This window comes from Bombyx mandarina, chromosome 16 (assembly GCF_030267445.1).
Source record: "Bombyx mandarina strain Sakado chromosome 16, ASM3026744v2".
Lineage (NCBI taxonomy): Eukaryota > Metazoa > Arthropoda > Insecta > Lepidoptera > Bombycidae > Bombyx > Bombyx mandarina.
Window position 1 is genome coordinate 13,996,805 of NC_143222.1, and position 24,448 is coordinate 14,021,252.

The following is a 24,448-nucleotide window of genomic DNA, read 5'->3' on the forward strand; positions in this document are numbered from 1 at the left end:
TGTAAACGATGTTTTTTGTAAAAACTCTTTGGTCATTTGCTAAATGTCCTTGACCGTTATATTCGGAAATATAAAATCTCAAACCGTCGAATGATCGAACTCTACTTACTGCAACATACAATTGCCCATGTGTAAAAACTGGCCGATTCAATAAGATTCCAATTTTATCGACTGTTTGTTCTTGAGACTTATTTATTGTCATCGCGAATGCAGGTATTATAGGAAATTGAGTTCTTTGGAAGCTAAATGGTGAAATAGTTCCGGAGTATGTTAAATTTATACGTGGAATCAAAATTTTCTTACTGCATGCGGTACCAGTCAAAACTTCGCAATCAATTGCATTTGATGCGCATTCTTGTTCCCTTGACTAATGCTTCATTTGTATTTAAGTTTTTAATCAGCAAAACGATGCAATTAACTTTCAATATTAACTTATGTGGTGGTAAGCCACTAATAGTCAAAGAATTTAAAAACTCTACCGGATAGTTATTGATGGCACTGTCATTATCACAAACTATTTTATCATAGCTATGATATGTTCGCTGTTCTCCAGGAATTTGATTAAGTATATCAGTATTAATCAAAGTACAGTCATTGTTTGTAGGTGCTAAAATAACTGAGTTCAATATATTTTCAGAGAGTATGATTTCGGAAATATTTCCATACACCTCAACAATTATATTATTTTTATCTCCTATTAATTGTTGAGGTATTTCGAATAAATTTTCACCAAACTGAGGGAATTGTGGGGCTTCATCGTAACTTATTTTTTTCAAAAATTCTACACATTCTATTTCATTTGGTAAGACTCTCATATTTCGAGTCAAGGTAACTTTATGAAAATGAATAAATTCAAGCCAACTTGTGACACAATTTTCAATTAAAGTTCCACGTGATCCATGGGGGATAACGGGTAAAATTTGCCGAAAATCACCGCATAAAAATATTGTTTTTCCTCCAAATGGTTTATATTTATCATTTTCATCACATAGATCCTGCAATAATCTGTCTATGATTTTCAAAACTTGCAAAGGGCACGTAGAAACTTCATCAATAATTATTAATGATGATGAATTTATGTAACGACCATAGCTACTATTTGCAGTAATATTTTGTACAGAATTTTCTAAAATGGGTATAGGCAATTTAAACACTGTAGGGTGCGGTGTGAGTTTGTTAGTTAAAGATAGCGTTACTTAAAAATGTTTATTGTTAAAATATAGAGAAATTAAATTAAATGTTAATGTTATGAATGCACCTGGGTGACGCGGTTGTTGATCGTGCACTGACGGTTTGTGGAAATGAAGTTAACGCGTCACGCGAATTATGCTGACAAAGGTGTTCGGTAATATATCACCGAGCATATTCCGGGGCAACAAAATAGAGTATACTTTAATGAAGTAATTGTTAATAAATAAATGATTACGGCTTACAAGAGGATGAAAGACAAACAAAAAATAAATTAAAATGTTAGTATAATAAAATTTAAGAACTTAGAGTCCATATAGGTTTTCTTGGTATTGGAGAGCACACTTTGTTTGACACTTTGGCATAAATGTTCACATCACCAGGCGGAGGGTCCACCACAGAAGGTCGCGCACTAAACCCTGCCTTAGCACTATTTACATTTTCACATTCACTATACTGTTGAAGCTCGATCGTCAGAGATGATCGCCCGGTTCGCACTCAACCGTCGTCGTCGCCAGAGTAGCACGCCGGTAGCCAGCACGATGACGATGACGATGATATGTGAGTATCGTGAGATGTTAATGAAGTCTCCAATACTGGCGGGGAGTTTTCTAGATCTTCAATACGCACGTATAGTTTCCGGAGAGCGTTCTGCAAATCTTTAGACTCGCTGACATTCAGGTTCTCAGTGTTGAGAAGAGAGCTGTTTATGATATTATTTATCGGATCTATTATTGGAACGTAAATGTTAGACTGAATCTCCAGCTTATTGTTGTTTGTTTTAGGTATGTGAAGTGTATAATCTGATCCCTTTATAAGGCAACCTGGCTCTAGATACAGACGACCAGTGTTATTCAACTGTTTCAAGACAATATGTTCTCCGCACATGACCTTTACTTCGCAGGTGCCACAGCAGTGATACATATGCTGCTTAGACATGACTTTTTCTGTTCTTTTTAGTAAGTTGTATTCAGATTCGACGATCGAAGTTTGGTTTTTCCATAAACTCACTAAGTCCTGTTCATTAAGTTTTATGAGCTCTATGTCTTGCGAGTATTTTTCTGCGAAATGTTCATCTAATACTCCGAACAGAGAGTTAGCAAGATATCCGACACCTTTTTTTTTTTTTTTTCCTACCTAAGCTGAGAGCCTTGAGAGGCTATTTCAGCGTAACCCTAACGTTTGTAGGTGAGCTCACGGGGCTCAAACCTGACGACGATGCTAACACGAACCCTAGCAAGAGCCGTGCTTCGCAGAATCTACCACCGGATCGGAAACGCGACCCACTGAGAAGATCCGGCGAGAAACTCAGTGGGCTGTGTCTGAGAGTTAATTTACTCGTCGAGCCCTTTCGTCGCAAGCGACGGGTTCGAACGATGACCGGTGCTTGAAGTACCTAGAAGCACCGTTAGTGGATCGGGCGGATCCGAGATGACGTGTTTTGGGCGACGTCGACTGCTTTCCATTCTGTCCGCAGGATCGGGAATGTAGTTACCGGCGGCCACGATGAGAGGGTTCTCGTGTCGTGCCGCTTTATCGAAGTGGCGCATCGACGCCGACTGTAGATACTTACTGATGGACTCTAAGTACAGGTCGTCATGGAGGTCGACGTTCCTGACGAAACACGGGGCTCCGACGGCTATCCTGCAAAAACGGGATTGAATAATTTGGAATGATTTTAAGTGAGTGCGAGCCGCGTGAGCGAACACTACACTTGCATAGGTCATGACGGGGCGTATGCAAGTTTTGTAGAGTATGCAAGTTGTATTTCTAAGGGACATTTTACTTCGCCTACATATCATCGGGTAGAGACGTCCTAGAATGAAGGCGGCACGGTCGCGTACCGTCTTGATGTGGGGGCGGAATGTCATCCTACTGTCGAGGGTGACGCCTATATATTTGACCTTCGGGGCCCACGGTATGGGCTGGTCGAACATCATCCGACACCGTTTATAAAACCACGACGCTGTCTGTAGTGCTCATTCAAATGTTGATTCATAAGTAGCTCATTATAGTAAGTTAATTCTTTGTATTCGTGGATCAATTGATCGACTATTATGCTACACTGACCATCTTCCAGGACTTTGCATGATTTATCTAAATGTGTTGTCGCCTTTTCGAATGCCTTCATTCCTTCTCGATATGGAGACATGTTATAATATACAACCAAGTTCCAAGTGTTCTTTATTAAATTTAATTTTGTTACAGGATCAAAATATAATGATCGATCACCTTTCAGCTCGGTTATGTTACAGGCATCGCTGGTGCATAATGACATGAAAAATATTAATGCCATCACCATACACGATAGTCTTCCACGTCTTGATTGTTTTTGCTTGTGTTTTGTAAGTTGAGACGAACAATCATTTTGTTTTTTCTTATAGTCAGAATTGTCCACTTGCTCAGCTGATTCAATGGATGATGATTCAATTCATTGTATAATGCCATTTTTTGTTTTGAGTGATACCACCCTGACATAGTCGTCGTTGCGTCAGCCGGAAGATTGTCTTCATGAATAACCACCATATCTCCAATCTTCATGTTTGTTTGTGGCTTCACCCACTTCTGCCGCGTTGTTAATTGTGTTAAATAGTTTGTTTTCCAGTTATGCCAAATCTGTTTCAATATGCTGTTGGTCAAATGCCATCTAGTTCTAGCGTCCTCTTTTGTTTCTATAACGGTTACCCCCACCCTTCCATTTAATAAATGTGCTGGTGACAGGTAATCCAAGTCTTCTATGTTTTCTGTTAAAGAAAACATAGAAGACAGGCCTCCAGTTGTGCTAAGATAGTGCAATACTCTTCAAACGTTAACTTTTGTTCTCCTACGACTCTTTTTAAATGCCACTTCAAGCTCTGCACGGCTCGTTCCCACAGGCCTCCTGCACTCGGCCAAGAGGGTGCGTTGAAATGCCATTCAATGTTCATTTCTGCAACTTCAGCCAAAAGACTGTCACTAAAGACTTGGCATAAAGTATCATATTCTTCCTGTAGCATTCGGTTGGCTCCAACGAAGTTCGTGCCTTGATCGCTGTATAAGTGGCGCGGTGCTCCCCTTCGGGCCGCCATCCTTCTGAGTGAAGCCAAGAATGCTGAGCTCGTTAAGTCAGAGACTAAGTCCAAGTATACCGCCTTCGTAACCAAGCAAACGTATACGACGATGTATCCTTTTGTTGTTTTCACACCTCTTCCTTTGTTGATCTTGACATCGACAAAACCAGTATAATCTACCCCAGTATGGTAGAATGGCGCAGCCTGGTTGACTCTAGCAGCAGGAAGATCACCCATTAGCTGGTACAACTTCTTTGTATCATATCTACGACATGCTACACAATTCCTTAACTGTTTCTTGGTTGCATTGTATCCACTAGTTATCCAGTATTGTTGTCTGAGTGTTGTTAAGGTAAGTCGAGGCCCTCCGTGAAATGTTAACTCATGTGCTTCATTTATTAATAATTCGGCTAAACGGCCTTTGTTCGGAATTATTTTGGGATGTTTCATTTCAGCACTCATGTTCGCGTTCTTTAGTGGACCTCCAACACGTAGGACACCGTCTTGATCGATGAACGGTTTTAAATTTAATAATTTACTGTTCGACGCAACTTGTTCATTTTTGTTTAGTTTTTCTATATCGGACTTAAATTCCGTTCTTTGAATATGTTTTATGATAGCTGATTTGGCATTGCGCAGTTCTTGTAAAGTTAGGTACGACAGTAATTGTTTACGCTGCACAATAGGTGTCAATGCTCTTCGTATCCATGCTAATACGCGAACAATTTTTAGAAATGTGTTATATTGTTGTGATAAATAATCAATAACATATTGTTTGTTTTCATGTTGTAAAACATGAACTAACTTCTTGTTTTTTGTTTCTTCTTCTTTTTTTATATATTAATTGTTCCTGTTCTCTTTTAAATATTTTTAGCCATGACGGTCCGTTCCACCATAAAGCATGATTTACCAACTGATCGCCAGTAAGTCTTCGGCTTGCAGCGTCAGCGGGGTTCTCGCTTGATTTTACGTATCTCCAGGTTTCAGCTGGAATTATTGATATTATCGGTTGTTTTGGTGACTGTCTCCATACTATTTTCTGAAGTTGTTGATCATCGCTATTTATTAAAATTTGTCGATAAATTTTCTCAGGATCAGCGATAAATGCATACGGAAACTGTCTCCATTGTAATAAGAGAACCTGTAAATTCTTTTGTAGATTAGGTCCTTTATGCATAATGTCATTTAAACTCAATTTAGAAGATGTTGAAGCTGACCCATTGAACACGACTCTTAAGCTTGATGATGAAGATTCTTCACGTAAAATACCGTGATGAGGCATATAGCTTTCTTGTTTTATGTTTTTGTTGTTTTCTGGGATCATATGTCCTTTTTTTTTTTTTGTTATCGATGGGGAATCACAGTCTTTACGGATACCCGGCCGACGGGGGTCGGACCGGGTTATGTCGGACTCCGCGCCTCCGGTGGAGGAAAGAGGAAGAAGTCGCGAACCGAGGTCCGCGCCCTCGACCAATTGGTTCATGGAGACTTAGTCCTTGAGAAAGGCGCGCTGGGCTAAGTTCAGCTCGCGCCGAACCCGCCCAGCTTAACGACTACCGACTAAAACCCAACGAGCTCCTTTCTTTCCGGCATGGGGGGAACCTACGATACCGCAGGGAAACTCGCCCCGCAGGCCCCCCACACCGGCTCCCAGCCTGACGAACGGCGGGATCAACGTCGGCCATTGCTGACCGCAACTTCTTCGTGAGGTGAGCACCGGAGCCACAGCGCACTATACCCTCACCACCACCACTGGACTATCGTGTCGAGCATCAGGCGCCCCCGCGCCCGACGCCCGACGGTCCCTACGGGAGCTGAGCGGGGGCGCTTCGCCCGCGCCGCTGTAGTGTGCAGCTCGCCTAACCTTATATTTGTAACTGCACACACTAAATTATAATAGTATTACACGAATTGTCGACTTGAACAGTTCTCTTTTATTTCACCTACAACACTCCAATACATGGCGACCCTTAGCCAGCAGTTAAAATTTTGCAACATACGTAAAATACGAGAGTAGCTGAATAAAATATGAAGAAATATAATTATAAAGAATATTATGAAGAATAGAAATTTGTGAAGACAAGAAATAAGAGGAAAGAAGATTTTCAAAATACCGAAAATGAAAAAAAAGAAGAAAAAAAATAAACCCTCACAGAAGATTGATTTGGATGAAGCGATGAGAACAATAGAAGAAGACAGAAAAGGGTGTTGCTGCCGGGAGCCGGGAGAATGCTCAAGCCTTATGATGAGAGGATATGCAGGGCGCCGGGAGATAAATTGTACGGGTCCGAGGTGGAGCAGCTAGGAGTCAGCTCGAGTCCAATGCTGAGGAGTTCACTCGCATCAGTGACACATTGTAGGACCCCCAGATCTTCGTTTTGGGTTCCAAATATCGAGTGGTATACCACTTGCCCAGCCGACACATCATCCATAGCAGTTTCTATTTTCCATGGTAGATTCATGCATGCCTTGTATAGCCTCCACATCCCTTTCCCTGAGAAATCAACCTCATTAGGGGAAATTAGGGCAGTACTTCTTGTTATTTTGCACCTAACAAGCTGTTCCTTTGTAGCTATGGCATAGATTAGAAAGTTCAACGGAAAGAATGCTCTTTGAGCATTTCTAGCATCTGCTATTAATACCACATCTGCAAAAGCACTTAACGCTGGAGCAATTTCCTCCGCTCTCTTGCCATACATGGCGTTGCATAAATTGATGGAATTAGGGATGTGAACAAGGTCTCTCTTTACAGCCTCGATCCATTTTGTCCTATAGGGATCACGGGACTTATATGCTGCTATAACTGCTGTGAGTGGTCCCAGCGTTTGTGCCATTGCTGATCTTCTCTCTGGCTTGTATGTGGCTCCCTCCAACAGAATGTGGTGTGCGGGGGTTAGGCCGTATTGAGACACGTCGACATAATCGGTAATGTCCCCTCGTTTACCCACTGGTACCCTTGACACTCCTACTCTTATTTCATCATACCTTATTTTGAAGGCAGAGAGGATATTGAATAGCGGGTTGGCGATCCCATACCAATGATTGTTATCGGTACGATTGGACTGTGAGTATTCAAGATCGTGCTCTTGAGCCTTCTCTCTCATTATCACTGTTACCTCTTGATAAGTGATGTTGTGGCATCTCCCCCCACAAGTCACAGTGGCGTTCAAGTTTAAGTTGGAGTGAGTGTTCATTCTAAAATTAGCCATTTTTCTGAGGATATTATGTCCTCCCTGAAGAATGCTCATGATCTGGTGATCAGCTGTTATATTAACAACTTGATCACAGATTGTTAGTCTTTCAAAAAGTTCTAGGGCGCTCATCACAATGTACTTTAGTATTTTAGCTTTAATTATTTTAGCAAATAATTATGACAACTTAGAGTTTTTCGCACCTAAATAGTGCACTCATTCATTTTTAGTTATAGTCATTTTTGTGTAATTAAGTGTCAACTTAAAAATAGTAATATCGATCTTAATTTATTAATCGATAGTGCAGCTAGTTTAGTAGAATTTATTGAATTTAGTACAACAGGATAAGATACTTATAGAAGAAATTAGTTCTAATTTAGAGTCTATGGGATATATTTATTTAAATATTATAATTAATCATGTGAATTTTGCTCAACGCAGTTGCAGATGCATTGAGCCGGATACCTTTTACATCCAACAGCTTAAAGGAAATGCAACAGCATGTAGTATCGTTCATGACAAGAGTACAAGCTCGTAGGTTATGTATTGACTGTGACAGTAACAACATGACTACGGAGGTATCCTCTACTCCAAGGTCTGATCAACCTAAAGTAGTGGAAATCCTCAAACGACCAATTGACGGCGTTGAATTGATGCTATTTTGTAATAAAAATACATTAAAAGAGATAGAAAAAATCAAGCATTTTACTAGTGATAATGGTAACTGCAAATTCGTGCCTGAAAAATCAGCAATTTTTATAATTTCTCAATCGTTGTCTACCGTAAGTGTGTTAACGAGAGAATTATAACGTTTTTGCAAGCAAATCAAAATAAACATGCTCGTAATAATTAAAAGCAAGCGCTATGAACGGCTTGTAAACAATTTTGTAAAGGAAATAATCGATTTGAAAGATTTTCCCAAGTTACTTGTCATTAAAGATGTGACAAGTATTACTGACAAAGACACAAAGACTGTGATCCTAAATGACTTCCACCTGTTACCTACGAGTGGCCACGCGGGGGTAAACAGAATGTTAAATAATATTAGGAAGTATTATTATTGGCCAGGAATGACCAATGAAGTATCAGAATACGTAAAGAAATGTAAAAGTTGTCAGATTCAAAAGCATTCCAATAGACGTACAAAGGAGCCAATGGTTAACACATCCACGGCATCCACTGCTTTTGAGAGAGTTATTTTAGATTTAATGGGGTCATTAGATGTAGATAATTTTAAAGGATAATAAAGCATATAGATAATAAAGCATATAGATAATAAAGCATTCATAAAAATAATACAAAGAAGTTTGTAACTTAAAATATTGTTTTATTGGATTTTTGTTAGTAAAGTATGAAAGTTAATAATATTTTGTGTAATTTAGTTTAAGTAAAAAAAAAAAAAAAGTAGTTATGTAATAATATCATTTTTTTTTTAAAATAGGGGAGGTGTAGTGTGCAGCTCGCCTAACCTTATATTTGTAACTGCACACACTAAATTATAATAGTATTACACGAATTGTCGACTTGAACAGTTCTCTTTTATTTCACCTACAACACTCCAATACACCGCCCACCCCGTCTCTTTCGCCTGAGCGCGACTGAATTCGGGTCGCACTCTCTCTCTCGCTCCTCCGTTTCGCGGAGCGTCATAATCAGGTCCGCATAGTCGGCCATCGCTCTCCAGCAACGCTCGTCCTCGACCATGCGGGACACTACGACCGGCAAACTTAAATCTGCCCCGAGCACCGCGACGAGTGACTGCCGCGGATACTCCCACCTCGGGCACGCTTCGAGGGCGTGCTGCGCGTCGTCGTCTGGATGCCCGCATTGGTGGCATCCGGGATGCGGCTCTCTCCCGACCCGCCACAAGTACCTCCCGAAGCAGCCATGGCCCGAGAGGACCTGCGTGAGCCGGAAATCGAGCACGCCGTGACGCCTGTCAATCCAGGCCTCCAACACGGGCACCAGGGCTGCGAGGGTGCGCCGCCGGGTTCGAGAACCACGGTGGATCTACTCTGCAGCCAGCCTCTCTTTCCACTTCAACGTTGCCACGCGACGCGCAGCACGCCTCCATCGGGCGACGACAGACAAACGGGGCACACTTCCCCGACCCAAAGATTGCGCCCTGCGCCGGTACACCGCGGCCAGGACCTCGGCCTCGTACTCCCATGGAAGGGAGCCAGCGAGGGCGCAAGCGACCTCCGTCGAAATGGTGCGGTAGCCCCGCACGACCCTCACCGCCAGCACCTTCTGAACCCTCTGCAAGAGGGCCGCGTTGCGAGCGGAGAGCGTGGGTGACCAGACGGGAGCGCCGTACAGGGCCATGCTCCGCACCACTCCCAGGTAAAGACGCCGGACCGACTCTCCTCCTCCTCCAATGTTTGGGAGCAAGCGGGCTAAGGCACCCGCCGCCCCGAGCAATTTCGGGACCAGCACATCGAAATGCCGGTCAAAAGTCCACCTGCTGTCCAACACGAGCCCCAGATATTTAAGTTGGGACCGGACAGCGATCGCAGTCCCTCCGATGGTTATACTCGCGCCGGGAGGAGGCCCCTTCCGAGCCGGGTGAAAACACACGGCCTCAGACTTGTGCAGGGCGACCTCCAGGCCGAGCTTCCTTATTCTGGCTACGACTGTTGCCACCGCAGCCGCAGCCAGAATCGACGCCGAACGGTAGTCGTCTCCGCGGGCCGTCACCAGCGTGTCGTCGACGTAGCAGATGACCTGCACGCCACGCAGGTTAGCCCCGCGGAGGACCCAGTCGAACCCGACGTCCCACAGGAGCGGACCCAGAACCGACCCCTGCGGGACACCACACGAGACCGCTTTGTGTCCCCATCCCCTCCGTTCGGGGAAGACCACAGCCCGCCCTGCGAGGTAATCCTCGATCAGGTTCCGGAGACCGGTGGGGACGCGGTGAAACCTTAACGACTCCAGGATCGTGCTCCAGGGGATCGTATTGAAGGCGTTGGATATGTCTATAGACACCGCCAACAACACGCCTCCCCGGGAGCACGCCTGGTCGGAGAGGTCGCGGACGCGCTGGACCGCGTCCAAGGTCGAGCGACCCCTCCGGAAACCGTATTGGCAGTCCGCCAAGTTTGGACCTACATTTTCCAAGTGCTGAACGAGGCGACTGGCGACGACGCGCTCCAAGAGCTTGCCGGCCTCGTCCAGAACGACGATCGGGCGATACCCCGAGGGTTGATCCCTGGGGCGCCCCTCCTTCGGAATCAAAACCAACTTACCTTTTTTCCATATTGCCGGGAACCTGCCCTCTCGGAGGCACCTGCTGAGCAGCCCTCGGAGGACAGGTCCCAGACCACCCTCAGTTTGTAATGCCAGCGCCCAGGCCAGATTCGACAGTCCATCGGGACCTGGCGCCGTCCTCCTCGCCTTCATTTTGTCGATGGCCGCACCGAATTCCGCCGGCGACACTTCCTCCTCTTCCGCACCAATCTGGGCTCCAGTTGTCGGTGTTGTCATGACGGGGGGAACGAAGGGAGTTCCAGGTGCGTCCGGAAACAGTCCCCCAATCACGTGCCGAACGATGTCAGGCGGCAGGGTGCTCGTCGCGGGCGGGGCCCAAGAGCGCATTGTGCTCCGCGCGAGGCGATACGGTTGCCCCCATGGGTCGCGGTCCAGCGTCTCCAAAAGCTCCTTCCACGCCGCCTCTTTCGCCTCTCCAATGGCGACGCGCAGGGCCCGCACGTCCTCCCGGTACTCTTCGTACGCCCGGTCCTCTTCTTCCTCGTCTCGGCGCCTCCGACGACGAAGATGTTGGTATTTTCGGCGACTACCGGCGCATTGGCGTCGCAGGCCGGCGATCCCCTCGTTCCACCAGTAGACTTGGCGCCTCGGCGCGTACGCTCGGACGCGGGGCATGGCGTAGTCGCAGACTCGCGACATCGCCTCGCGCGCACCCTCGCGCACGTCCGCCGGCTCGCCCAGGGAGTCCAACCGCCAGGCCTGGACGACGGCCGCCTCCTGCAGCCGCTCCGTGTCGAGGCGCTTCAGGGCCCAGCGCGGGCCCTCCACGCCGCCACCAAAGGGCAAAGTCGTTGCCGAAGAAGACTCCGGGGCCGCGGCCACACGGAAACCAATGTAGCGGTGGTCGGAGAGCGTCTCCACGTCGACCAACATCTCCCAACCGCAGACGCGGCGCGCGACGTCGGGGGTCGCAAAAGACACATCCACCACGGACCCACCCGAACGACGAACGCATGTGTTCTCGGCGCCGCGGTTGAGGACAACGAGACCGCTCCCGACCAACCACTCCTCCGTCTCCCGTCCCCTGGGACAGGTGACCGGGGAACCCCAAGCGGACGACTTCGCGTTGAGGTCCCCGAGAACGAGCGCGCGCCCTGAGCGCGACCTCCCCACGACTTGACCGAGTTCGTCGAGAAAGGACTCGAATTCGGCGAGCGGCCGGTTGGGGGAGAAGTACACCCCGACGACAAGCAAGCCTGCCCAGAAGAATGCGACGTAGCCCCGACCCCTCTGTACGACGTCGAATTCGGGCGGAGCGCCCACCGCTGACCGACGCTGGACCACGGCCACCAGGCCGTCAATATCTCCCGCCCAGTCGGGAACCGAAGGGACCCGATAGGGCTCGGCGACGACCGCCAGATGGGTCAACCGCTCCGCCATGCTCTGGATCAGCAGGTCCTGAGCTCTGGCGGAGTGATTGAGGTTGCCCTGTAAGATATGATAAGGGCTGCTGGTCATTGTTCGTCGTCCATTGGTGTCGCCGTAGCCGTACCGGGCTGACTCCGCCGTTTCTCTTCGGCGGCGCTGCTCCTCTGTTGCCTTTGTTTCGGGGGCTTGGCGCAAGCCTTGCCCCCGGAGACGTGCGCTGCAGGCCTACCGGCGCCGGCGCAGATTGTACAGTGCGGGGTGAGCGCGCAGCCCGCGGACTTGTGGCCGGTCTGGCCGCAGCGGTAGCACTCACCACTGCGGTCCACCGACGATGGGCAGCGGGCACTCACGTGGCCCAGTGCGTGGCAGCGGTAGCACTGCAGGCGCCTCGCCTCGAGGAGTTGTGCGCGAAGGACGCTCCACCCGATCCGCAGCTTGTCGACGGCCAATATTTTTTTGATGCCCGCTATGGGGCATCTGACCAAGACCTGGCCAGTGCCTCCGGGGCCCATTTTTATTTCCCCAACCTTCACAGTGTCGGGGAGGCACTCTCCAATCCTGGCGACTTCGGCAACAAGCTCTTCCCGGGATATAGATTCGTCGAGGCCGCTCAGTCTGACAGCGGCCGTTATTGTCGACCTGGAGACGACAATGCTGTCCGAGGGCAAAACCTCCCGTAGTTTCTTCGCCAGCAAATCGGCTTTCTCGTTCTGGTCAGCGCAGTCTACGACCAATACCTTTGCTCCTGTCACCGCCAAGCGTATCCGCTGGATAGGCATCCCCAGCTCTGCCGGATCGATTATAGCGCTGGCCTCGGCGAGGACTGACCGATAGGTGAACCCGCGCTCGACGGCCTCCGGCTGGAGCTTGACAATGACCGCCTGCGAGCGTGGTGGCCGGAGCCGTTCCTTTTTCTCCTTCAAGGGGGGTGGAGCGGGCACGGTGCCGGTCGCCGTTGCCGGCCTCGGCTTGGCGCCTCTTCGGGCTACCGTCGTCCAGGCTTCCGTCAGAGCAGCTGGGGCGGGGGGGAATGTCCGTGGTTCAGGGAGAGCCGGCTGTTGTCTACTTTTCAGCGCTTTCTTTTTCTTCTGCGGACCGCCGCCGTTGGGTGCCGCCGTCGCGACTGCAGCTGTTGGTGCGGGCGTTGGCATAGGTGCCGCTACCGGTGGTGGTGGTGTCAGCATCCTCTCCTTCTCGCGGCTCCGCCTTTGGTCCGCGGCCAGGGTCGGTCTCAACCTGGGCTCTGGAGACAGTCGCGCTTCCAGCCCAGAGAGGCGCGCATCCAGCATGGTGCCGACCGCACGCATTATTCTCTGAAGGCGTCGCTCCTCCTCGTCGTCGCTCTGTTGGATCGGGGTGGGGGCGGTGACGGCTGCCGGCGATCCCACGGCCTGGGCCAGGCGCGTCATCTCCGACCTCATGTCGGCGATCGCGTTCTTGAGGTGCAGGATCTCGGCCTTCTGCCTCCTGCAGAGCTCCTGCAGCCTCTTCGTTTCGCTGTCGGCAGTCCGTGCCGCCATCTCTTCTTTGGCCTCTCGGATGGTGACGGCCATCTCCTTCAGGGCACGCTGATATGTGCCCTTCAGGTTTCCGGACTTGGCCGCGATTGCTAGCGCCATCTTCGCGGACTCTTCAAGCCTGCGTTCGGGGTCGGGTGTGGGTTCCTCGGTGCTGTATGCGGCGGGCATCCCTCACCCGCAGCTTCCGGACGCTCTCCGTCACTTCTTTCTCAGCGCGCAGTGCCATCTGCTCGTGCTGGGCCTTCACGTACGCCTCCTTGGCGGCCGCGAGGCCAACGTACTGCCCTGTTGTGGACGGTCGTCCCCTACCCCTTTTGGATGGGGTCTTGGAGGCAGCTCTACCGGCTGAGCACGCCGTGTCTTCCCCGGAGCTGCTCTCTGAGCACTCCGTGCTGGAGCCCTTCAGCCTCTTCCTTCGGCTTCTGGTCAACGACGAGCGGCCCGAGCTGGCCGTCGCCATACTATCGTCCGACAGGACGTTCGCTACTTAATTGTCCTTCACGGACCCTCCTCGACGTTCTTTATTTTCTCCGTCCTTCACAAGACCTTACTTCTTTTTCTCCGTCCTTCGCGGACACCGGACACCCACCCTACCTCCGTCCTTCACGGACCTCATCTGACAGTTATTGCCCCCCCCCAGAAGACGAGGGATTCTCCCCCCGCGGAGCGGGAGGTACCCTCCTGGGGTAAATCATTTTTATAACTGAGCATTTTCATTGTTCTTTTCCTGTTTTTATTAGCCAGGGGTACAGTCCCCTGGGACGCCCTCGCGACTGGTTTCCCACCAGCCATGCATCCCATCGCCGGGCGCCAGAGCTTAAGATTGGGGTATTTTTTAGAGAGGTTTACATCCTCGCGGCCCCGTGCCTCGCGGCAGCGGCCCCCGTCCCCCACGCGGTGAGGATTACGGGTTGGCCGGCGGCCCGCCGAAAAAAATTTTTTTTTAATTCACCCGCTATCACAGGGTATTACTTTGTTTCTACTGGCTTGGTAGACCAGTGCCTTTATTAGAACTACGGTTTTTATTGACAAACTACATAGTTACATAACCTCTTACATCTATTATTTTTGTTTTATCTTCTAAATACTCGTATATCTTAGATATATTTTTATTCTATTATACATTGCTTTGTTTTTAGCGATTTTTTTACTATTTCTATTAAACTTTACACTCCAAACCCTATTTATCTTAATTAGTCTATTGTTTATATTCTATATGTCTTTTTTGTGCTATCCTTTATATAATTTTCTACTTAAATCTATCGTAAACTATGCTTATATAAATATTATATAACATAGTTATACGTTTTATCTCGTTTTATTTTTATTATTTACAATTTTGGCTATAGCTTTACAAAATTTTATAAATATACCGCGCACATCTTTGTTCGACAGGATTTCTGCCATATTTTTGGTGTCTATTTGGTGTCTGTCATTGATTTGCTGTTCTAGGTCGTACCTTTCTCTACCATAGATTTGACATTCCGTCAGCACATGCACTAACAACGGATCCAAATTTATTTTCCTGACTGTGCGATACGCATATCATTTGGTAGGAATAATTTTGGTAGTTGTTCCAGTTAGTCCCACTCTGTACCTTGTGTCTCACTCGCCAAGCGTAGTAAGTCATGGTAGGCAGCGGCTTGACTCTGCCCCTGGCATTGCTGACGTCCTTGACCGACGGCGACCATTTACCATCAGGTGGGCCGTATGCTCGTCTGCCTACAAAGGCAATAAAAAAAAAGCGTATCCTCACGGATTTGACGCTTAACGAATGAGATTGGACATCTGTCATAGTCTGGTTTGGTCTTCTTATATAGTGCTGCTTATTTTGCCAGACAATCTGCTCGCTCGTTTCCCTCCATTCCTGCGTTAATCCAAAACAGCTTTATGGTTTTCCCATGGTTTGTCGCCTCCTGGATATTCTGCCTGGTTTCCACAGCCAAGGGATGGAGAGAAACACCTCGAGTCACTATAAATTGTAATTTTTTCCCCGGACCTATGGCTGCTGATAATTTCGGTTGCCTTGACTAAGGCAAGTAACTCGGCCTGAAACACGGAGCAGAACTGTTCAAGTCTATATTTACGGATCATGATCTCTGCGCCATCTCCCCAAACGGAAAGTGCCCCGCCAACTTTGCTCTCTATTTTGCTACCATCCGTAAAGAGTGCGTATCCATTGTCTAGAATTGAGCCAGTTCTGCCCCGCTGTTAATTTGACCGAAGTCGATACAGTTGTGTAAGTGTGGGTGAGGTTTTGTGACGTAGGGTACCGATATCTCGATGTCGCGGTCCCTTATCACTTTATGGGAATTTCCTTTCTTTATTTAAAAAAGAGAGGCTGCTTCTCTGATGCTCATATCCAGTGGAAGCAGTCCTGAGAGTATAAGGGCCGAGTTTAGGGATGTGGGCCTATACGCTCTTTGACAATTTTTTGTGTGAACCCTCGTTGTACCTCATTTAGGTGTTTCTGGGTCATTACTTTGTCCGTCGCCGATGCCCAAGCACTTGCTGCGCACATTATTATGGGATCTATTACTGCGACGTATATTGTTCTGGTTATCTCCGGCGAGATCCCCCATTCTATTTTGACTGCCCTCGCCAGCTGTTTGTAGATGTTCAACGCTTTGTGACAAGCATTTGCCAGATGTGCGTTGAACGTCAGTTTGTCGTCGATAGTCAGCCCTAGTATTATTATGTCCCTTGACATGGTAATCTCTGTCCCGCCCCCTATGCGCAGGAGTGGCGTGTCGTACTTAAGCTTATTTGTAGTTAGTATCGCTTTAGTTTTTTAAGCTTTTCCACTTCACCCCTCTCCTGGACGTGCTTTGGGTTCGTGTTTGCCTGTCTCTGTATTTCGAGTGCTGTTTCGCCGGAGAAAACCAAAACAACATCGTCTGCAAAGATCTAGCAGCAAATTCCAAAAGATGGAACCGCCTATAGAAACCTGGACACATCCTTTTGTTGTAGCTTTCTCAAACGTGGCGCCAGCGTATCTAACCTGGACTTTGCGATCCGTTAGATAGCTATTGAGAATTTTTCGTGTTTTTTGGGTATTTTATGTCTGCAAGTTTGCATCTGATTGCGGTCCACCAGGCGCCGTCGAAGGCTCTCTCTAGGTCCAGAGACACCACAGCGACCAATTTCTTTTCTGACAGCTTTTGTCTTATGTGTCTCACTAGATCATAGAGGGAGTCCTCGATGCCGCGTTGTGGTGTAAATCCGTACTGCCTTTTGTTCGCTTCCTCTAAAGTATGCCATCTAACTCTCCTGATCAGCATTTTCTGCCAAATCTTTCCTAATACCGACAGAAGGCCAATCACCACGATATGATTTGGGTATGGTGTAGTCCTCCTTTCCTGGTTTATGCAGGATTACCACTGCTTCCTTCCAAATGGTAGGGAAGTGGGAGAGGCTCAGGCACTTATTCAGAAGAGCCAAGAATAACACTGAACTACGAGCGATAGCTATTCTGCATATATCCGCTGTGAGCCAGTGTAACCACTCGCTGTAAGATCCACTAAATTTTGATATTTGTATAGTAGGTAACTTGACTGGCTTCTGAGCGCTTGAGTGAGGCTTACTTTCAATCACTTGTGTTTCCTTAAACTCGCTTAATGCATATTACTGAGCGTTAGACAACGCTTTATAATAAGAAGTCTCAAACTCAGCGCGTTCATTAAGTTGTAGTTTTTTTATATTTTCGGCCAAGCATTTCAGTTGAATCTGAACCTTATCGAACTATTCATAAAGTGATTCCATCGTACCTATCCGCCATTGCAATTCCAGAATCAGATAAAGGTTTAGGCAATGACTGCAGGTAATTAATAAACAAAGTCAAACGCCTGTTAAATCTGCCTCTCCTTTTATGTAATTATTTTTCCTGGCTCATGGGAACTTGGGAGATCGGGTGATGTCCACGTGGAATTTTAACAATAGCGCAAATATTATTAACTACGTTAATTAACAAAGTTCTTATATGTAGGTAATCCGTATATAAATTCAAAACAATAAATTTTATGTTTTTATCTCAATGAACATAAAATAATTACAATATTCAAATCCCAATTATTCTTCTTTCAACTGTTCTAATTACACTTAGCTAGTTTATGCTCTTAGCACGAAAAAGTGAGGTTTATACCTACTACCTGCCGACACAAGTAATATACGAGATAGGTAGGTACTAAAACTTATTATTTTACTGAATTTAATCAAATTAATTTCCAATTTACAACAATGATGTACCTGAAAAAACCACAAAGTAGCTATGTAAGTATATAATGTAAATCCAACAAATGTGGCTTTTATTGACCTGTACTAATTAAAGATCTATACTTACAATACCGTAATTAACTACTTGTCTGAGTGCTGGGCTATATACAATTAAGCATTTAAAACACTTTTACACCGCTCACAACACTCGGCATTAAATTGCAACCACGTGCAATCTCAGTTTTCAGGACGATAATAATCCACTCGTTACCTTCTGGTTACTAATTTATCTTACTGGTACTAAACCTTCAAAATCCGGATCAATCCAGGACCATGTTCGGGAATTACAGAATTAAAATAATATAAATTATGATAAAAATTCAAAACGTATATTTTAACGTGTCACGGAGTGTTGAGTTTGCGCGGTTAAAAAAAAACCATAGACTATTCAGACGCCAGAACAGTTATCAAAAGCCGCCCTGATGTCAAGCGAGACGGCGGCAACTTGTGATTTGTCTTGTTTAGCTTTCTGTATAATGTCTATTAGAGTGTTGATGGCGTCGACCGTGCCGGTTTACTCCTTGAAGCCGAATTGTCGTCGATTGCACTTTCCTGTGACGGATGCCCAGTGCATAATTCGTTTGGTGATAAGTTTTTCGACGAGATTTCCAAGGGTGGGGATGAGTCCAATGGGTCCGAATGAGGGTGGTCGCTTTTACCGGGTTTCGGGATGATTTTGACATATGCAGTTTTCCACTGATCGGGGAAGTGTTGAAGGGTGAGGCAGCGGTTCATGATGTTGATGATTAAACGGGGGTAAGCGGATGCGGATTGTTGGCACATGTCGGTTGTTATATGATCGAGCCCTGGGGCCTTTTTGTGGTTCATGTATTGCAGAGAGTTCATGACCTCCTCCTCGTTAAAGGTAGGTCGTTTCCAGTGTATACGGGAGCGCCGTAGCACGCGCGAAGTTGAGCTCTAAGAGAAGAGTTTTCATTGGTGTAGAGTGAAAATTCAATGGTGTTGTGTTTGGAGGTCGGGTATGTGTCAAGGTTTACGTGCCATCCAGAGATGCCGTTGAAAAGGTCGCTGGATGGAAGAGTGAGGTTAATGATGGATAATCTATTGCGGCCGTGAGTGACGGTTTCGAAAGTTGGAGTGTCTCCTGAGCTACAAACGTATAAGTCGTTGCTGTGCTCTAGTTCGACTAGTGTTGAGCCTCTGAGGTTCGCCCTCGCGCTCCCCCACGATGGGTGCCATCCATTAAAGTCGCCTCTCACAATTACTCTCACCCTTCCTATAGCTTTAAGAAAAACGTCCAGACGCTCCATGGTGTTGGCATCAACATCGGGTTCGATGTACCTTGAGGATAGCCTAGTAGATAGTATAGATAGATAGTAGTAGATAGAAGACGTACATAGGTACGTCTTCTTACTTCCTGTCGTTAGTTGTATGGTCGAAGAGTGTTGCTATAGGCCAAGGACAGAACCAACACCTGTCTTAGGCAGTATGCAGGCCTTGACGCAGGCGCCGTCGGAGAATTGGTAGATGTTGATTCTGGGGATGTTTTGAACCTCGTTGTTTGCGCCTACGTAAGATTCGGCAACTCGTGCCAACTGTTTTTAGATTTGTCGACATTGCATTGTAGCAGTATTATGGAGTTATTCGGTGCCATAATCTATTCTGTCAGTGATTCTTTGTTTCATGGAGAGCAATTGTTTGCAGTTATGTGACGTGGCGCTGTGTGTGGTGGCGATGGATGATTTGTGTCGGATGTTGTGTTTAACACAGTTGATACACTAGATTACAGACTTATTAGAGCAGTCAGCTGTCGTGTGGGTGGACTCACTGCAGTGTGCACAGTGTTGTTCAGTGACCGAACACTTGTTGTTTGTGTGACCGAAGCTAAGACACTTGTGACACTGCACGAAGGGTGTGAACTCCTCTGCGTGAATGCGTTGGTGGTCTACACTGATTCTGCCCAGGCTCATGCACCTGTGCCAGACAGTGGGCTGTGCAAGTAGGATGGCGTTATATAGGTTGGGGTTTCTATTGGAGCGCTGGAAAAGGAACCGCAAGTCCTCCTCTTGGTTGATTGCGTTGGTGAGTTCCGGGTTCTGTCTGCTGATTATGCTCACCAGATCTTCAGAGGGAATGTCTTTAGAGACTCCCTTGAGAATGAGCAAAGGCAGCAATCTACGAGTGGGTTCGGCGTGGATTGTCTTGGTGTTATTGATGCGAGTGAGGATATCGTTACTTTGTTCAATGCTATCGAACTCTATTCTCAATTTGTTGTTTGATACGGCTTGAACTCTGCTAGGGGCAAAGCCGGAATTTTTAAAACTACCAGTCCTACGTGGGCCTTTATCCAGAACAAGGAGACACTCTTGTTCTGGAGCATGCAGTATCTGATGGTTTCTCTTGTTTCCACTGCTAAGGGATTGGGGGAAATGACGTTGGTGATTGTCTGAAGATCCGACATCGAGTCATTGAAGATGCCGAAAGCAGTCCTAGAGTGCTTCAGCGCCTCCCTCACTGCTCTTTGTAGAGCAAGGAGTTCTGCCTGATAGACGGTGCAGAAGGGCGGCAGCGTGAGCTTAAGGGCTTCGGTTTCGGAGGCCCTATTCCATAATGATAGCGCTGCTCCAACCTTACCCTCGATCTTGCTTCCATCCGTGAAGATTCGTACATCAAAAATGTTGTGGTGTTGATATTGTTCCTCGTCTATCAGGCTTTTGAATTCTAGGCTAGTTTGCACCGCGGGGTGTGGCGCTTCTAGTGTCGGGGCCATTCGTTCCACTTCCCTTTCTCCTAATACTGGCTGTGGCACACCTCGCTTGGCTCCATAGAGTGAGGCCACTTCCTGGATGCGGAGGTCGAGTATCCCAGCCAGCACCGGTGCAGAGTTTAACGACACTGTGCGGTAGGCCCTATATAATTTCTGGGCAAAGCCCCTCTGGACCACGTTCAGCTGCTTCTGGATTCCAAGTTTTGTCGTGACTGATGCCCATGCGCTTGCCGCGTACATTATTATGGGCTCGACGGCCTCAACTGCGCTGCCCTGGCTAGATGTTTGTATATTGTAATTGCCTTTTGCATACATCAGTAACGGGTGTGTTGAAGGTGAGTTTAGCATCTACCGTGAACTCGAGTATCTTAATTTCTTGGGACAGTCAAATCCCGACCCCTCCCCCCCTCCATGCTTAGGCGCGGATTGTCATATTTTAATTTCCGCGTCAGCACCATCGCACAAGTTTTGTGCGGCGCGAATTTTAAACGATTTTTGACTCCCGACGCCCGAACATGTCCGATTGCGGCATTGTCCTGTCCCTCGATTTCTAAGGCTGTTTCGCCGTCGAAGACCATCACAAAATCGTCGGCGAACGCCTGGATTTTTTTTGCGATGACAATTTGCGGTGAGGGTACGAGGGTCACAGGGTACTCGAGGGCAAGTTGGTATTTTGGGATCCCTGTACAGGGGATCAAGTCCAGTCAAAACTATCTAAATCGAGCCTTGTCAAAAATATTAAAAATTTAGAAAGTCAAGTTAATGGTATTGCTGCTAGTAAGAAGACATCGTTGCCTTTAAAAAGACTTGTCAAGATGGCAAGCTAATGCAGCAGTTTGTCAGTTGATATAGTTGGAGGTAACTTTTCAAAGAAGTGATACCGCATTCTGTGATACAGCGGTCCCTGAAGGAGTACGGGGCCCCCGATAAGAGCTGGAGTGATCGCAACGACCCCAGGACGCTCCAGGGATGCTCTTGCAGCTAGTATAAGTTTTTTGTAATAATGGACCCCGAATTGCCTTTCTTTCCTATAGTACAGTTTAAATTTGTATGCCCAAAGGGCGGGTGGGCGGTCAATTTTTTGACGTTTCGTGTGAGGTAAAGGGTCGTGGGATACCTCAAAAGAAGCGTCTCGCCGAGCTCTAGCCAGTGATATGGAATTAAGAAATTATATAGAAGATTTTGTTTGTCTTGTAAAAAAAAGCAAAGTTTACATTTTCCGAAGGCGCAGAAAGCACTCCAGAAGATAGGGCAGATCAGTGAGTATATAAACGAAGGCAGATCAGTAAGTTTCTAAACAGTAAGTTAAAATTATAAAAGCAACAAGGAATTATATATAATAATTAATATTTTAGGTCAAAAAGGTGGGGGTGTCAAAAAATGACGTCACACTGCTGCGATTTCTGGTTTGAAGGGTCGGTGCATACTTACAACCTGGTTGCACTTTAAAAACGCAAAAAACCGCTTCAAAATAAGCCTCCTGTAAGAAAGGAGGGGTTAGGATAGGTTTTTTTTAAATAAACTTTTGTTTTTAAGTCACAATTTCCTCAATTTTTACACAAATTTTCAATTCACTGCATCGTAATCGTCTTTTTATTCTGCACAGAATGATATATAACAAGCCCGGATTTTATCACTTTTTCCACAACTTGTGAATTTTTAAAGCGGAGAAATATGAAAGCGTGGCACTCTGAGCAAGCGCTAGGGCGGTTCTAGGGCAGTTATGTTATGTTCTAGGGCGGTTATGTTATGTTAGGTTTTTTTATGCACCCGTCATCACAGGATATTGACCTGACCTGCCTCTGACATTTTGTCGGAGACCGTTTTCACAATTATTCCTTCATTCCAGTTTACCTTTTCGCGCTTTCACGCTCATCCTGATTCTTTCATTCATTCATCGTCTTTCATTCTATCTCTATTTCTTTACATCGGGAGTTGGGAAGGGGGTATTCTTTAACTTTTAGTCTTTCGCTACATTTTATACATTTCTAATACTTGTGCTACTTATTTCTATGTTACATGCAATATATCCCCACAATATATTCAGACATAGATTTATTTATCCTCATTTCTATTTATTACCCTTAAAAAAAATTTTACACAGTATCCTATCAATTGATCTCTATTTTTGCTACACATTGGCCTTACAAACAGTGAAAAACCATAGTTGCCTTTATCCCCTCGCAGTGTAGGCAAGGGGTAATCTTACAACTTCATCCTACCAGAAGAAGATCTTGTTCTGAAATTTTTAGCCAATTGTTTCAGCCTCAGCTGGCAAAAGAAGCCGCCATGAACAACAAAAAGAGGCATAACTACGACCTATATCCGGTCTCATGCATCAAGAGGTACGCTCGAACGGCAACGGTTGACGAGTGGAATCGGAGGTACATCTCGGGTCAGACGGCCTCGGTTACAAAAAGATTCTTCCCGGATGCAGTAGTGGCCTATAGGCTGATTCGAAAGATGAAAATAGACCACATAATTACACAAGTTCTGACGGGACATGGTGGGTTCTCCGAATACCTGAACCGGTTCAAGTGTAGGAGAATCCATGATGTAATTGTTTTCCTCAATTTCTGCTTCAATATCATACCTCTCAGCCGCGTACACTGGGCATTCTATTATTTAATGGGGGACAGATTCAGTTTTTTTGGGGATCGCAGATTTACGTGGTCTATTCTATTTTAAGTCCAGGTCAATACGTTCAGCTGGGTGTGGGGATTGCAATACGGATACCAATGCAATACGGTTAGGTTAGGTTTTTTTTTTAAACTTCTACCTCCAACATTATCGGAGCCTATTTATGTCTAGCTATCAGTTTCACTCCAGTTCTCGCTTTTATGCTTCTCGCACTTTCATTCTTCATACTAACTCTTCTTACATTCGTCGTCTTTTACTGCTTTTGAGGGGAGGATTCCCTTCTATCTACTAATTACACTTTTTGTGTACTATTTCATTTAGGGGTAAATGAGATATTAGGCAAAACTCTATTTACAATATCACACTTCCCATTTTTAGTTTAACAGGAAACTTATTTTACAATCCTTACCAGCTATTACATATTTCTTATTTATTATTTACGTTTCTATTTATGCTATTCTAATAATATATTATATTAACATTATATTACGACAGCATATTTTAACTGTCTATTTTTATTTCTTTCTGTAACTTTCTTAGCAATATTTATAAAATAACTCAGGAAATCTACTCTATCTCTACCTTGTATTAAATCCTTTACATTTTCAGTATCCAGCTTGATACGAATTTTTCTTTCAAAGTTGAAACGTTGTGTTGCGTACACGGGCATCTGAGCATGATATGGGGAACAGTTTATTTTGCTTCCGGATCACATATGCACGATTGACTCTCTTTGCACTTAAAGCGATTTAAGTATTCTGAGAACCCACAATGCCCTGTCATTATTTGAGTGAATACTATTGCTCTCAAACTTAGGCACTGTTGGGTATGCCGCCACCGCGTTCGGCAAGAAGAGCTTTGTTATCGACGCGGAGTCTTCTGTGTCATATCTTTATCCACGGGAACATCTGATACATATTTTTCATCCAATTTAAGCAAGAATGCCATTTTGGTTACAAATTTTGAGAAAAGTTACTTTTACTTCACCGTCTACATCATCAACCGAAGAGCAGACTGCTGCATAGTGATATTCTGTTTTCTTTGTGAGATATTTGACTCTCATGCCTTCAATTCTAGTCTTTGGCGTTTTCTCAACATATTTTATTACTTTTTGATTTGTTTTTTTGACTCGTTTATATTTTTGACGCTGAGTATTTAGTTTGGTTTTAAGCTTTGAAACTATAGCCTCCATCTTTTTTATTTCGCTGTTTCTAGATTTTC

At 46.0% G+C, this 24,448-nt stretch overlaps 2 protein-coding genes and 1 long non-coding RNA gene across 3 annotated transcripts in view; all 3 read right to left on the reverse strand.

Annotated features, from left to right (window-relative positions):
• Window positions 1-1,686: 1,686 nt before the first annotated feature.
• Window positions 1,687-3,622, reverse strand: LOC149501374 (uncharacterized). Its single transcript, XM_089733952.1, has 2 exons — window positions 3,136-3,622; window positions 1,687-2,303 (listed from the first exon to the last, which is right to left on the reverse strand). Exons 1-2 carry the CDS (start codon window positions 3,488-3,490, stop codon window positions 1,687-1,689), a joined length of 972 nt encoding a protein of 323 aa, XP_089590078.1. The 5' UTR covers window positions 3,491-3,622.
• A 313-nt stretch (window positions 3,623-3,935) lies between these two features.
• Window positions 3,936-4,700, reverse strand: LOC114251741 (uncharacterized). Its single transcript, XM_028186123.2, has one exon. It carries the CDS (start codon window positions 4,698-4,700, stop codon window positions 3,936-3,938), a length of 765 nt encoding a protein of 254 aa, XP_028041924.2.
• Window positions 4,701-8,820: 4,120 nt separating this feature from the next.
• LOC149501375 (uncharacterized) overlaps window positions 8,821-24,448 on the reverse strand; it is a 79,279-nt gene continuing 63,651 nt past the window's right edge. The window contains exon 2 of the long non-coding RNA XR_016324358.1: window positions 8,821-8,977. This is a non-coding gene — a long non-coding RNA (uncharacterized LOC149501375). The remainder of the gene's footprint in view (window positions 8,978-24,448) is intronic.

Excerpts from the sequence above, each read along its gene's own strand:
- LOC149501374 (XM_089733952.1), bottom strand. The coding sequence starts at position 3,490 with ATGGTGATGGCATTAATATTTTTCATGTCATTATGCACCAGCGATGCC. Across the intron at positions 2,304-3,135 it reads GCGTCGTGGTTTTATAAACG|GTGTCGGATATCTTGCTAAC; the intron begins GTGTCGGATGAT and ends AAAAAAAAAAAG.
- LOC114251741 (XM_028186123.2), bottom strand. The coding sequence starts at position 4,700 with ATGAGTGCTGAAATGAAACATCCCAAAATAATTCCGAACAAAGGCCGT.